This window comes from Bacillus rossius, chromosome 8, assembly GCF_032445375.1.
Source record: "Bacillus rossius redtenbacheri isolate Brsri chromosome 8, Brsri_v3, whole genome shotgun sequence".
NCBI lineage: Eukaryota > Metazoa > Arthropoda > Insecta > Phasmatodea > Bacillidae > Bacillus > Bacillus rossius.
Window position 1 is genome coordinate 70,420,395 of NC_086336.1, and position 14,128 is coordinate 70,434,522.

Below are 14,128 nucleotides of genomic sequence, written 5' to 3' on the forward strand. Positions count from 1 at the left end.
CTTACGTCTCGTGGTGTCCAGTGCTGTTGTGTGGTGTTTGTGCAGCCAACTCTGTAGATGTCTGTTCTAGCGGAAATGAATACGCAAAGAGTAGTTCATTACTCATATCAACATTATTATTAGCTGTGAAATACAAATCACGCAACTACTGAATACAGGTACCAATCACTAAATAAGTTAGACGATTATAAAAAAAAAAAGGGTCTATCAAATTCAATACATCAAGAATTTACTATTACAAAAATTTTGTTCTGAAAAATACATTCTTATTTGATATAAGTACTTAAAATATTATCATTATTTACACCAAATTAAAGCTTACTAGTACTGTTGGATTAAAAATTTTGTTCCCAAAATCAAAAGGATTTAATTTATAGTTCAATGATGGTAGTTATTTATTGATGTAACTGCTATATCATACGTCGGATGATTTGAATCATCACACATTCAAATAGGTGCACCCTTTGATTTTATCCCTCTAGTAATAGAAGATGAAATTTTAATGTATTTAGCTAATTTTCATTTCTGTTTCCCCACCCCTTCATCATTAAATTTAGTTACATTTTTAAATTCATTTGTATCGCTTTAACCGCCTCTAGGGTAATTTGTTATTCACCACATTAAGTAATATTAGGTTTTATTCTCTCTGCATGTGTCATAAATAATTTGGCCCGTGCAATAGAGGAGTGTGATCACCAGAATGATAGTTTTGCATGTATCAAGTTTGCACAAAATTCTTTTCGTACATGCGAAGTAACTTGGAACGTGGATTATATTCTACTAGCCTTCTCACACTATTCAAGTCACAGTAGCCTAACACCTCAATGTATTTTGTAATTGGTGAGCACTGGTTAGGATTACTATGTTGTATTAACAAACATTTACTGTCAGCCTTATGTTAGTTACTATGTGAGTTTAAAGTCAGACTTCATATTTCTAAAAACGTTTATGCAGTTAATTGTATTATTAAAATCGCAAAACTTAATCAGTAAAATTTACCTGCAACTAAATTAATGTTTCTTATTTGTTGTGTTGTATGGAGGGATACAGAATTTTTGTATCATTTTTATCTACAATTGTGTTTAAAACTATGTTGTTCTTTCTGGGAACAAATAAAGTTACTCTCTTACCTATCTTGTTTCGTTTTTTGTTATGTGTGTTGGTGCCATACGTTAAAAAATGTAAATTTTTTAAAGGTTGTCCAATGGAACTATATAAGAAAAAAAAATATTTTTTACACTATGTATCAAGAATAATATATTTAGCGTAGTTAATTAGATCATGAAAATGAAGGAAAATATTATATCTATGTCATTAATTAACCCCTTTATATTTAACGTGACTTAAATTGGTTGATTATTCAAGTCATCCCCTTAGATTAAACGTGAGTCAATGTCGTTTATAATCCAAAGTACCACTTCAGATTTTAACGTAACTTAATATACTTCGGTAGTTGAAGTCACCCTAAATCAGTTGATAGTTCAAGTCATCACCTCAGATTAAACGTGAGTTAATGTCTTTGATAATTCAAAGTACCGCTTCAGATTTTAACGTGACTTTATATACTTGGTAGTAGAAGTCACCCTTTCAGAGATTTTAACACGAGTTAGCTTATTTTGTAATTCAAGTTAAAACGATGAAATTTTCACGCGAGTTAGTGTAGTTGGTAGTTGGCACCAGCTCTCTGATGGTCTGCTGTGGTGTCGGGTGGATTGTGCGACGAGCCAGTGTCGCAGCTGACGGCTCCGTGGCTTGCTCTGTGCGGCACCCAGATGCCGGTGGGGAGCGTGGCGCGGCCGGGGGTGGCGCCCAGACCACCGCCCCTCGCCGCGGTGTCCCAGGCGATGCACCCGGGACCCGCCCCGAACTTGCAGCGTCGGCCGCTGCTTCTCCAGGTGAGCTCCGCGCCGGTGCGGGCGATGCTCTCGGACGCTCCAGAAACTGCACTCTTTGTAAACCGAAAATTGTTGGTATTCAGATTTTAGGTTGCCGGAACTGGAGTTCGTTATTAAATGAGCTGATCGTATAAAAAGAGAAAACCACAGGTGTGAATATTTTTAAAGGAGACAACTGTTAACACAGGGTTTTGATAATTGATCAGAAAAAAAAAACATGTTAAAATTTCAAGAAATTTTATAATGCGTTCAGGGTAAACTAAAAGTTTTTAATATTTAGATACCATTTTGGTATCTTCCAGAAAATTAAAGAATTAGGTAATGAACTAGAAATGGGTCGGGAAACACCTTGAGAAGTGAGAGGGATAGAAACTTGTTAGGAAAATGTTGTCAGCCAGATCTGAAAGTAAGCCTGTTAAAACTTGGAAAAGTGTAAAATTATAAAATCTTTTCGAGGAAAACCACTTGTTGGCTTGTTTGTTGTGACCACGTCCATGATGACGTGTCTGACGTCTGGCGTGCTTCGATGAGGCCATCCTCGGGGCAAGTGACAACTGTTAACTGAACATCTGTAAAAGTTTGATTTTAGAAACTGGTCGTTTGAAACCTGCTATAGTTAGGAATTAAAAAATATAACAGAGAAAACAGGAAAAGAGAGGAACTTGTGAGGTAAAAAACTGGAAATTTCAAGGAAACCCTAATTAAGTTATACTGTAATAACTTATGTAGAAAAACTAGAAAAATTTGGGGGGGAAAAAAAATCAAATTTGCCAGTACCTGGAAAAATTTGAAATTTAAAAACTGTACTGTGAAGAATACCAAGGGATTTAGAACCCAAGAAATATACATCTAGAAAAAATTGGGGGATTCTCAAATGTATCAGAGAGATATTAGAGATGTGTAAACTTGGACTTCTTTATTTCTAAATATTGGTAGCCACCTGCTTCACTGTCTTTCAATGTCTGTGTGCATGCAGCATTTCCCACACAAACGTGTAGTTTGGTTTGTAGGTAACATTAAGGTGTGGTTTGTAATTGCTGAAATATTATCAGAACACCCCCAGATACCTATTAGTTCAATGCTCCACTGTATTTGTGTAGAAGTGCATAATTCCATCCTGGAGTCAGAAAATAGTACATTCTGCAGGTCTCCAGTGCCCTGTCAAGGTGAATAACTAAGAGACTAGGCAGAGCTTGTGGTATTATTTATTTTTATGAATTCCGTTTATTCATAATATAGCATGTCATTGAACAAAAACGATACTGAAATGTTTCATGCTACTTACTTCACCAAAAGAGTTTAATATTGACCGACGTATGATGCACTTTTACAATATAATAATTTCTAATTAGCTACTTGGAACAATAAAAATAAATTTTTAAGTATTTGTCTGTTTGAAAAAATGTACCACCACTGTAATGTAAAAATAAGTTACTAATAACAGTTTCAAGACAAGTAAAAAAAAAAATTTCAATCTATTTAGTACATACATTTTGGTACAAACTTCCAGCTAAATAATATGCGTTTATTGAAATATAATATGGATGTTGGTATATGTGACATTGATAAACTCTGACACAGTTTGACCAATCACCATAAAAGTCGGCACATCAAAGTTGTAATTTTTTTTTTCATGGAGAAGGTTTTTATGCTATCCATTTGGCCATAATTAGCCACTAGATGGCCGTGTTGCGCATTCACTTCTGTACCATTTAAACGGCCGTCACGAAAATTGGTATATTGTGATTTTTACTGTAGTACTCCTCAATAACAAGTGATTGAAACTGTAGTTAGTATTTGGTGAGCTAGTTTAAAATAGAAATTAGAGTGAGTTTAAAATAGAATGCCATTAGAAATGCTTAATAGATTCTAGATTGCATACAAACCCTCCATCTTAGATATATAGAGGTAAGTAGAATATACACTGGCAGGACAATGTCTGACTGGTTCTGCTAGTTTACTGTATTTATTTTATTTATTTATTTATTTTAATTTGTTACATGACCACCGACAGTCTTGAGACTTTAGAGGTGGGCACGACACAAAACAAGTAAAAACAATAAGTAGAGACAGCACAGGATATTCACAAAACATGAAAACAGAACAGACATAAATACCTAAAGGACAAGATAACATGACACATTACTTAGCGTAAGATTAATAACATAATTATATAACCTCAGTTAATACATTTACTATACCCAAAATATACAGAAATATGGATAATACGAAATATAACATGTGACTGGAGGACAAGTTAAGAGGATAAATTTTTAAGTTTAGATAGTAATTGATTATTATTGTGATTCCTAATTAATCGGCATATGATGTCAGTAAAGTTATGTAGAGTACAATATGTTTGGTATAAGCGAGATTCGAGATGGTTTTTGATTGGAAATGCTCAGGGGCGTAGCCAGGGGGGGGGGGGGGAGGAGGGTTTAGGGGTTCAAACCCCCCCCCCCCGCCCCCCCCACTTAGCACCAAATATTTAATTAGTTTCTTATTCATCACTCAAACAAATTTCATATTAACTTTAATAAAATTTTTCACCATGACAATATTTAAATTTTAAGTACCGAAAACTGCTAAAAAAAAAAAAGCGCTATTATTTTACACCTTAAAAAAATCCTAATTTTCCTGGGAGAGGGACCCCCCCCCCCCCCCCCAGACCGGGCTGGGGGTTGGGGGGGGGGGGCATGCTTCTTAACACCCCCGATACACAAATCCTGGCTACGCCACTGGAAAGTGCTAGTTGATGTCGGGGTGGTGTACTAGTGCGGGGGATGCGGGAGGGCGGGGAAGCTAACCGGCCGCAGTCCTCCCCGCAGGACCAGCCGCTGCTTCTGGAGGAGCTGCTGGAGCAGGAGAAGCGGGAGCAGGAGAAGCAGCAGCACTCGCAGCCCCCGGGGCTCAGCCCCTCGCCCACCGCCCTGCTCAGCGACGCGGACCTGGACCTGCTGCGGGCCAACGTGCTGGGCCCCGCCCCGGGCGCCGGCTCCCCGCCCCAAGGTGTGCCCCTTGGTCCAGCTCGCTCCCGACCCATAACAACACACTGTGTACAGTTTATATTCATGGAAATAATTATATTAAATATATCATATATCAAGCCTCTAATGAACAATCAGTTTCTTTAAGTAATAATATAAATAAAAGTGGTGTTTCTGACATATATGTAATTTGACTTTCTCTTACAAAACTCTACTAGTGATTTCAATATCTATGAATGAATAGAGCGATAGTGAAACACGGAGCAATGACACGCCATTAGTAAACACGCCACTCTGGTGGCAACTCGTTTTGAAAAAACCGGCGTTGAGCGCAGACGTGCGTCTCAGCGTAGGAAAACACGGCATTCGACAATGAAGCAGCGTTTCGTGCATTCGAGATAGGTCAAACAATAAAATCGATTTCCGCCATTTTATCAAATGTCAGAATATTTTTCATGCAAATTAAAAAAAAAATATATTTACTTAACGCTGATATTTTAAAACAAGTTGCAATAAGCTTCATTATGGCTGTAAAAGGTATGTACAAAGTTTTAATGTTGTGCAAATGTAAATACCTTTATACCGTGTTTTATGGCATGATCGTCGCACAGTTTATATTTAAATCAATTTTGGGAAGTAGGTGGTAAAAAAAGAATAAAAAAATTTTAAAATTAAATCAAAACCTGTTCATGGAAAGTACTGTTAATTAAAATTTAGAATTTTCTAAACACACAAAACAATTTATATTAAAAAAAATTCATGCAACAAAAAAAAAATATTTTGTTCAACTTTAAATTTTGTCGCCCAAAAATGATGGTGCGACGAATATGAGATAAGATATGGTGTGTAACTGGCTAGAAAACGGGAATCCATGGGGAGATTGTGACTGGCTTGATCGGTGCCAGGTTATAGAATGCGCCAACTGTAGTTGGCTGACATCAGAACCTCGAGCTGTCCCCAAGTGAGGAACAGCTTAAATTATTGTACATACAGTAAAATCCACACTTTTTTTTTCTCTTTAGAAATTTTTCTGCTTAATTTCAGGAATTTTGTTTGTTGATAATTCAAAAAAAAAAAACTTTTCTTGAAGCATCATCATAACAGTGATATCCTGGTAAAAACATAAAATTTTCCAACAATATTGTCAGCATGTTAAATTAAATGTCGAGAAGTGATCAATATTTTATCGGAACGTGTTCGGAATCTTAGCTTCAAAAAAATTGAAAATTTGCTGTTTGTGTGTATTCTGGATGCAGTATGTGGCAAGAGACTGCAGCAGCGACATCTGTTCTCAGGCCAAGGGCTGCACCAGGGCTCCGGCCGCAGTCCGTACCCCCCGCGGCCCCTCCTACAGTCCCAGGCCAAGGTGATGGACTGGCAGGGGGGCGGGGGCATGGTGCGGCTGCCCCAGGCCCCGCGGCCTGGCCTCCCGGCGGAACCAGGTCGGTGGCACCCTGGCACCTCAGCGTTCGAAACGAGCATTAGCGGTGCTGTGGGCCACGTAAACCTCGTGTCCCCGGCAGCCTTTTGCCCTTTTGCCCACTTAACCAGGGGCGTAGACAGAGGGTTTTTAGGGTTTCAAACCCCCCCCCCCCCCCCTTAGCACCAAATATTTAATTAATTTCTTATTCATCACTCAAACAAATTTCATATTATAATTAATAAAATTTTTACCATTACAATATTTAAATTTAAGTACCGAAAACTGCTAAAATAGCACTATTTTACACCCTAAAATCCAAATTTTCCCAGGGGAGAACCACCGGACCCCCCTCTTTAATATGGGGGGCCCATGCTTCTTAACACCCCCCATACACAAATCCTGGCTACGCCACTGGACTCAACGTTACAACCTCGTCCCCTGACTTACGTTTTGCTTCTTGATGCATCACCGCAGTTTATAATCACATAAAATGTAACTTCTTGGAGATTGTTCACTCGAATCATGTGGCAATTAATGTCTGAAAAAGGTTTTTAGCTTTCTGACAAAAAAAATTGGCACCTTCATGAAAACAATAGGAGACAATTTTTAATAAATATATATTTCAAATTGACCCTGTGATGTGAAAAAATGTATAAAAGATTTTACGAAAAGGTCCTCAAAAAAATCATAGAAATAACTTATAATTAGGGACTGGAATAATTCGCTGTTTCAATGACCTCTAGGATAGACTCCACGACCCTATATGTACCCGGCAAAATCACATCTGTTCATTTGCTACTGACGCGTGAGAACTGTCAACTGGAAGGCTTGTGATTTGAAACGTCTTTCGTCGACGGTTCAGGTAAATTGTGGTCCAATGTTGAAGCAGCAAAAAGTTAAACACATTTGGATTCTAGCCTATCGTGAAAAATGAAACCGCGAATTTTTCCGGTCTCTTATTTATAAAGTATTTGCAGACGTGGAGTAATCATGTGACCTTGTTTCCCGGCAGTTGGCAGCTGTCGAACACGGGTGATCCGGCCGAGCCGGCTCTCAGGGCGGTGGCGCGTGTGTTGTCGGTTGCAGTGAACAGGATACCGCTGTTCAGCCTGCCGGTGCTGCCGGCGCCCCAGGTGCCGCCCGACAGCGTGGAGACGGAGGCGGACCGCCAGCTGCAGCTGCTGTACGAGCAGTGGCTCAGCAACCAGAACCAGCTGCTGGCCAAGCAGCTCAAGTACTACGAGACCGAAGTCAGCAAGCTGCGCAAGACCCGCAAGGTCAGCTGCTACATTCGCTGCGTTCACTGCGTCCGCCACCGGCATTGCTTCTACCACTGCCACTGCCACTGCCACTGCCGACGTTATGGCCACCATTACAATTGTTACCACCACCACCACCAACATTATCGCTACCATCAGCATTTTCACCACTACCAAAAATATCTCCACCATCCACATTATCACTGCCGTCAAGATCATTTCAACAATTGCCACCATCACCACCACCAACATTATCGCTACCACCTGCATTATCACCACTACCAAAATTATCTCCACCATCCACATTATCACCGCCGTCAAGATCATTTCAACAATTACCACCATCACTACCACCAACATTATCGCTACCACCTGCATTATCACCACTACCAAAATTATCTCCACCATCCACATTATCACCCGTCAAGATCATTTCAACAATTACCACTATCACCACCACCAACATTATTGCTACCGCCAGAATTATCACCACTGTTTAGATTATTAAAACCATTATCTTCACACCGTTATCACTTTAATAAAAAATATTGTCACCACTAACCAACATCACCACCAACGTTATTCCTATCATCAACACAGGGGCGTAGCCAGGGGGGTTTTTAGGGGTTAAACCCCCCCTCCCCCTGCCCCAAATCTTTAATTAATTTCTTATTCATCACTCAAACAAATTTCATATTAAAATTAAAAAAATTTTTACCATTACAATATTTAAATTTAAGAACCAAAAACTGCTAAAATAGGACTATTTTACACCTTAAAATCCAAATTTTCCCGGGCTTTAATAGGGGGGGGCATGCTTCTTAACACCCCCATACCAAATCCTGGCTATGCCACTGCATCAACATTATCACCACTAAAAACATTATAAACCAACACCACCAGTGTCACGTGGAGTAATAAAACTGAATAAGAAAGAAACACCCACCTGCGACGGGAGGGTAACGCGGCGTGTGTGTATGTGCGTGTGGCGTGTGTGCAGTCGCTGAACAGCAAGCAGCGGCAGCTGCGCAAGACGGGCAACGAGCTGTCCGACCAGGACTCCCAGGAGCTGCAGCGCGTCACCGGCGAGCAGGCCTTCCTGCAGAAGTACCTGGACACCAGCCGCAAGCAGAGTCGGCAGCACTCGGTGCTCATACAGGTGTGCCCTCGCTCTCGTTGCTGCTCTCGCTCTGTGTGCCGCGCCGATACCAGCTCTGTGTGCCCCCGCGAGTAGGGCTGTGAGGCCGATACCAGCTCTGTGTGCCCCTGCCAGTAGGGCTGTGAGGCCGATACCAGCTCTGTGTGCCCCCGCGAGTAGGGCTGTGAGGCCGATACCAGCTCTGTGTGCCCCCGCGAGTAGGGCTGTGAGGCCGATACCAGCTCTGTGCGCCCCCGCGAGTAGGGCTGTGAGGCCGATACCAGCTCTGTGCGTCCCCGCGAGTAGGGCTGTGAGGCCGATACCAGCTCTGTGCGCCCCCGCGAGTAGGGCTGTGAGGCCGATACCAGCTCTGTGCGACCCCGCGAGTAGGGCTGTGAGGCCGATACCAGCTCTGTGCGCCCCCGCGAGTAGGGCTGTGAGGCCGATACCAGCTCTGTGCGCCCCCGCGAGTAGGGCTGTGAGGCCGATACCAGCTCTGTGCGCCCCCGCGAGTAGGGCTGTGAGGCCGATACCAGCTCTGTGCGCCCCCGCGAGTAGGGCTGTGAGGCCGATACCAGCTCTGTGCGCCCCCGCGAGTAGGGCTGTGAGGCCGATACCAGCTCTGTGCGCCCCCGCGAGTAGGGCTGTGAGGCCGATACCAGCTCTGTGCGCCCCCGCGAGTAGGGCTGTGAGGCCGATACCAGCTCTGTGCGCCCCCGCGAGTAGGGCTGTGAGGCCGATACCAGCTCTGTGGGCCACCGCGAGTAGGGCTGTGAGGCCGATACCAGCTCTGTGCGCCCCCGCGAGTAGGGCTGTGAGGCCGATACCAGCTCTGTGCGCCCCCGCGAGTAGGGCTGTGAGGCCGATACCAGCTCTGTGGGCCACCGCGAGTAGGGCTGTGAGGCCGATACCAGCTCTGTGCGCCCCCGCGAGTAGGGCTGTGAGGCCGATACCAGCTCTGTGCGCCCCCGCGAGTAGGGCTGTGAGGCCGATACCAGCTCTGTGCGCCCCCGCGAGTAGGGCTGTGAGGCCGATACCAGCTCTGTGCGCCCCCGCGAGTAGGGCTGTGAGGCCGATACCAGCTCTGTGGGCCACCGCGAGTAGGGCTGTGAGGCCGATACCAGCTCTGTGCGCCCCCGCGAGTAGGGCTGTGAGGCCGATACCAGCTCTGTGCGCCCCCGCGAGTAGGGCTGTGAGGCCGATACCAGCTCTGTGCGCCCCCGCGAGTAGGGCTGTGAGGCCGATACCAGCTCTGTGCGCCCCCACGAGTAGGGCTGTGAGGCCGATACCAGCTCTGTGGGCCACCGCGAGTAGGGCTGTGAGGCCGATACCAGCTCTGTGAGCCCCCGCGAGTAGGGCTGTGAGGCCGATACCAGCTCTGTGCGCCCCCGCGAGTAGGGCTGTGAGGCCGATACCAGCTCTGTGCGCCCCCGCGAGTAGGGCTGTGAGGCCGATACCAGCTCTGTGCGCCCCCGCGAGTAGGGCTGTGAGGCCGATACCAGCGCTGTGCGCCCCCGCGAGTAGGGCTGTGAGGCCGATACCAGCTCTGTGCGCCCCCGCGAGTAGGGCTGTGAGGCCGATACCAGCTCTGTGGGCCACCGCGAGTAGGGCTGTGAGGCCGATACCAGCTCTGTGAGCCCCCGCGAGTAGGGCTGTGAGGCCGATACCAGCTCTGTGCGCCCCCGCGAGTAGGGCTGTGAGGCCGATACCAGCTATGTGCGCCCCCGCGAGTAGGGCTGTGAGGCCGATACCAGCCGGGATTGTGCCGAGATTTAGGTGAATCTGCCTGTATGCCATTCACGATACGATTGTCAAATCTCCGCCGACGTTATTGATAAGTGAAAGTGCCTGTCATAATGTAAAAATCCACCAGTACCTTTTTTTCATTTTTCGTACTACTAAGTACTTTGAAATGGCCTCTTTAAATATATCGCCAGCACGGTAAAAGTTAGATAGGAATAAAAACTTGCTTTATTTATAGCATAACTACCTCTACAAACAATGGAAATACCACCTGCTTAGACTGCAAAGAATTGTTCGTAATGTTTTGACGGAGGCATTATTTAAATAACTTACGTAAAATTTTAATAATTGAATAAAAAATAACTACCAAATAATATATGACTTCACATACTATAATTATTTTTACTATTGCCCGTGCAAAGTGACCACATTAAATGCATTTCCGTTTAAATGTTTGGTGCCGTAAATTTTCGCCACCACACATGTTAAGATGGTATTGGAATTCCTTTTCTTTAACCAAAATGTGTTTTCTCCTTAAATGAAGGGTGGATTATGTTAGATAAAATAAAATAGTTTTAAAATTTTGGAACTCTTGTTTAGGTTAAGTAGCTACATTAAAATACTGTAAAATCATTTTAATAGTAGGTTAGTGTAGTGCAGATTAGTTTAGGTATATTTTAATTGCTGTCAATTGTTTGAGGGTTGGTTAGTTTGGTTAGTTTTGTGGGATAATCAAGGAATTATTAGTGGTAAAAAATACTGAAATATAATTTTCTGATTGTTTTTCTTTGTTTCAAGTAAAAGTTTCTTTTTATCAATATCATGATGCTAATTTCCCAAAAGTGTAATTTGTAATTTAATAAACATTGTCAATAGCAGTGTGTAAAGTGTATTGTTTCTTTTTTACATGGAGCGTAAGATAATGTTTTAAAACTTGGAATTTGTTTTAATTTTTCAGTTTATATTTTTTAATATTAAAAGTATAATATTAATTTATTCATCTATAGTCAACAACTTATTTTCTCTTCCATTTTGAAAATAAACTAGTCAGCGTGTTTTAATTATAGTTAGTAGGTAACTGGACTAAATGCTATAAACACTTTGCTAGGAAAATGGTACTATAGATGAAAATTGAAAATACATATTGTTGAAATGTATTTCACTCCACTTAGTGATGTCGTTGTTGGGTAATTATTTTAGATGGCTGTCTTGTTTCAATAGCCAATATCTAGGAAGCAGATGTTGAATGTAACTCTGTTATTACATACTATAATTATTGACACGAGAAAGCATGAATGACTTAATAAGCTTTTCCATGTTATCAGTTAGTCTAATTTTTTAATAAACTGGCTTGGCTATGTAAGCACGAGGGAAAATAAAATAATGTCTCTAAGGAGTTATATAGGGATGTGCGAGTACCCGATATTTTCGGGTACTGTTCGAATCCATAATTACCTGAACACGGAATCGTTGTACGTACATGGATTCGAACAGTATTACGAATAATCACAAAAGTTATAATTTAATTAAATACGGCTCAAAAATACTAGCAGTGAAAAATAAAATTAGGCTACTATTACGTAAGTATTTATAATATGATGTAACAAAGTAAGAAATGTAAATTAAATAATTAACACAGTGACATTAAAAGAATTTCGAGATTTTGAGAGCTTAAACTATAATTACGAATTTCGCCGTATAGCAAACTATAAACTAAAAACAATTACATACCTACAAGAAAAAAATGTTTTGGCTATTTATTGGAGAAAAAATGGTTTCGTTTGCTGCAACGTTTATAAAACTGAGATTTCCCTGTGGCGTGCAGTTTATTACGATCGAGTTGGAGAATCGAATGTGTTTTGGTTTTCACATTTTAAAGTGTTTATTATTAATAAAGTTTACATAATTATAAACATTTCAATCTCAGTGTAATAAATAATTGCCAGTAGTTACAGTTAGAAAAAAGAGAACACACACATTATTTTTAAATTAATCAGTTATTTTTAATTATTCTGAGCTTGATATTCGGAATCGGATTCATATCTAAAATATTGCCAGGGATTCGAATCGGATTCGAACCGAACTGAAAATCAAGGATTCGCACATCCCTATGATTACCGATATAGATGTCAGCATGGGAACTGAGAGGAGTGTGTCGCAGGAGTACACGACGAAGCACCTGAAGCAGCGCGGCGCGGCCGTGCCCAGCCCCAGCCCCGGCGCGCTGATGGCGTCCCACTCGCCGCTGGGCGTGCCCGGCTCCAGCCCGGGGCACCACCCCGCCACCCCCGCAGTCCCCGCTGCTGTCGCCCTCCCCGTCGCCCCTGCAGAGCCCCGGGCCGCTGCTGCACCACAGCCCGGGCCACCCGGGGGGCGGGCTGAGCCCCTCGCCCCACAGCCTCCAGCCGTCCCCGCGCCTCGGCACGCCCCTCTCCCAGGTCATTACACGACACACACGTTGACTAAGTTATTTTCTTTCTTAATTATTTGCTGTGAGAGCTATACAAGATTTTTTTTTTATTTAATAACATTTTAGTTAAGTATTTTTATGATTAGGAACAAAAAAAAATTTTAATATCTGAGATACCTTGGAGTGAGAATTCACATAATAAAGTAACATTTTTAAAAAAAATATTTCAGCATCTTCATATAATAACTGTAAAACTATTTTAAGAAATTTCTTAGAAGGCTTAAAAAAAATTTAGACTTGTTAACCAGAAGAACTTTTTCAAAGGGACAGATGATTAGAATTGGTACAGTGGGTTAGGTCTGTAATCCAGCATTCTATTGGTTCGCACATTTTGTGCCTTGCCTGCCAGGTCCCATTACTGTGTTGCTGGCGGTTATAGTTCTCTCGAGAGTTTGTAGTTACTGTAAGTTTCAATTTCAGTACAGTGTGTTTTTTACAGCAGGTTACATTTCACGCTTTTACATTTGTTATTTCTATTGAAACAATATTGACGTTCGCTACTCCCTTGAAATGGCTTGATCGGGAACTTGCTGGATTGAGGGGTGCAGTGCCGTTGGTTGAACGGGGCGTGCGTGCGTGCGTGCGTGCGTGCCCGCAGGGGGAGGAGAGCCCCTTCAGCCCCGGCACGCCCCAGGAGCTGCTGCGGTCGCTGCCGTCGCCACAGCAGGTCTGCCCTCCGCCGCCGCCCGGCCGGCTGACCTCCCCGCAGGCCCACGGGGCTCCCCGCATGACCTCGCCCCAGCACAGGCCGGCCCCCCGGCTGGCGACCAGCCCCGGCGCGTACCCGGGCCAGCCCCCCTTCCCGGCGGAGCAAGTCAGGTGAGTCACGCGCTCATGTGCAAGGGGTCGTCCATTAATCACGTGATGTTTTTTTAGCAAATTTTTTTAACCCCCCCCTCCCCCGCAGTGATTTGTGGTGAGGTTTCAGACTTACCCCCCCCCCCCCCCCCCCCCCGGCCCCGAAATAAATCACGTGTATTTTTTTGGTACAAAATATTTTTAAAAATTTCAGAATATTATCTTTAAATATAGGTATAATCTGATTTAATTCTGGAAAATTAAGCACAGTGATAAAAATGTCCAGACACACATTAAGGTTGCAGGTTTATTCTCACTGCAATAAAAATAATAAAGGAAAGGCTTATATGTGATTTATGCATGTATTCGGCATCAAAATCACAGTCTTACTGGCGACTGGCAAGCAGAGCCGGGT

General features: G+C 42.9%; 1 protein-coding gene across 1 annotated transcript in view; it reads left to right on the top strand.

Annotated features, from left to right (window-relative positions):
* LOC134535240 (histone-lysine N-methyltransferase 2D-like) overlaps window positions 1-14,128 on the top strand; it is a 155,848-nt gene that overhangs the window by 95,690 nt on the left and 46,030 nt on the right. The window contains 8 exon segments of the mRNA XM_063374310.1: window positions 1,773-1,895; window positions 4,724-4,904; window positions 6,178-6,324; window positions 7,392-7,582; window positions 8,565-8,723; window positions 12,607-12,723; window positions 12,725-12,883; window positions 13,514-13,734. Of these exon segments, the coding sequence (XP_063230380.1) occupies window positions 1,773-1,895; window positions 4,724-4,904; window positions 6,178-6,324; window positions 7,392-7,582; window positions 8,565-8,723; window positions 12,607-12,723; window positions 12,725-12,883; window positions 13,514-13,734 (1,298 nt within the window).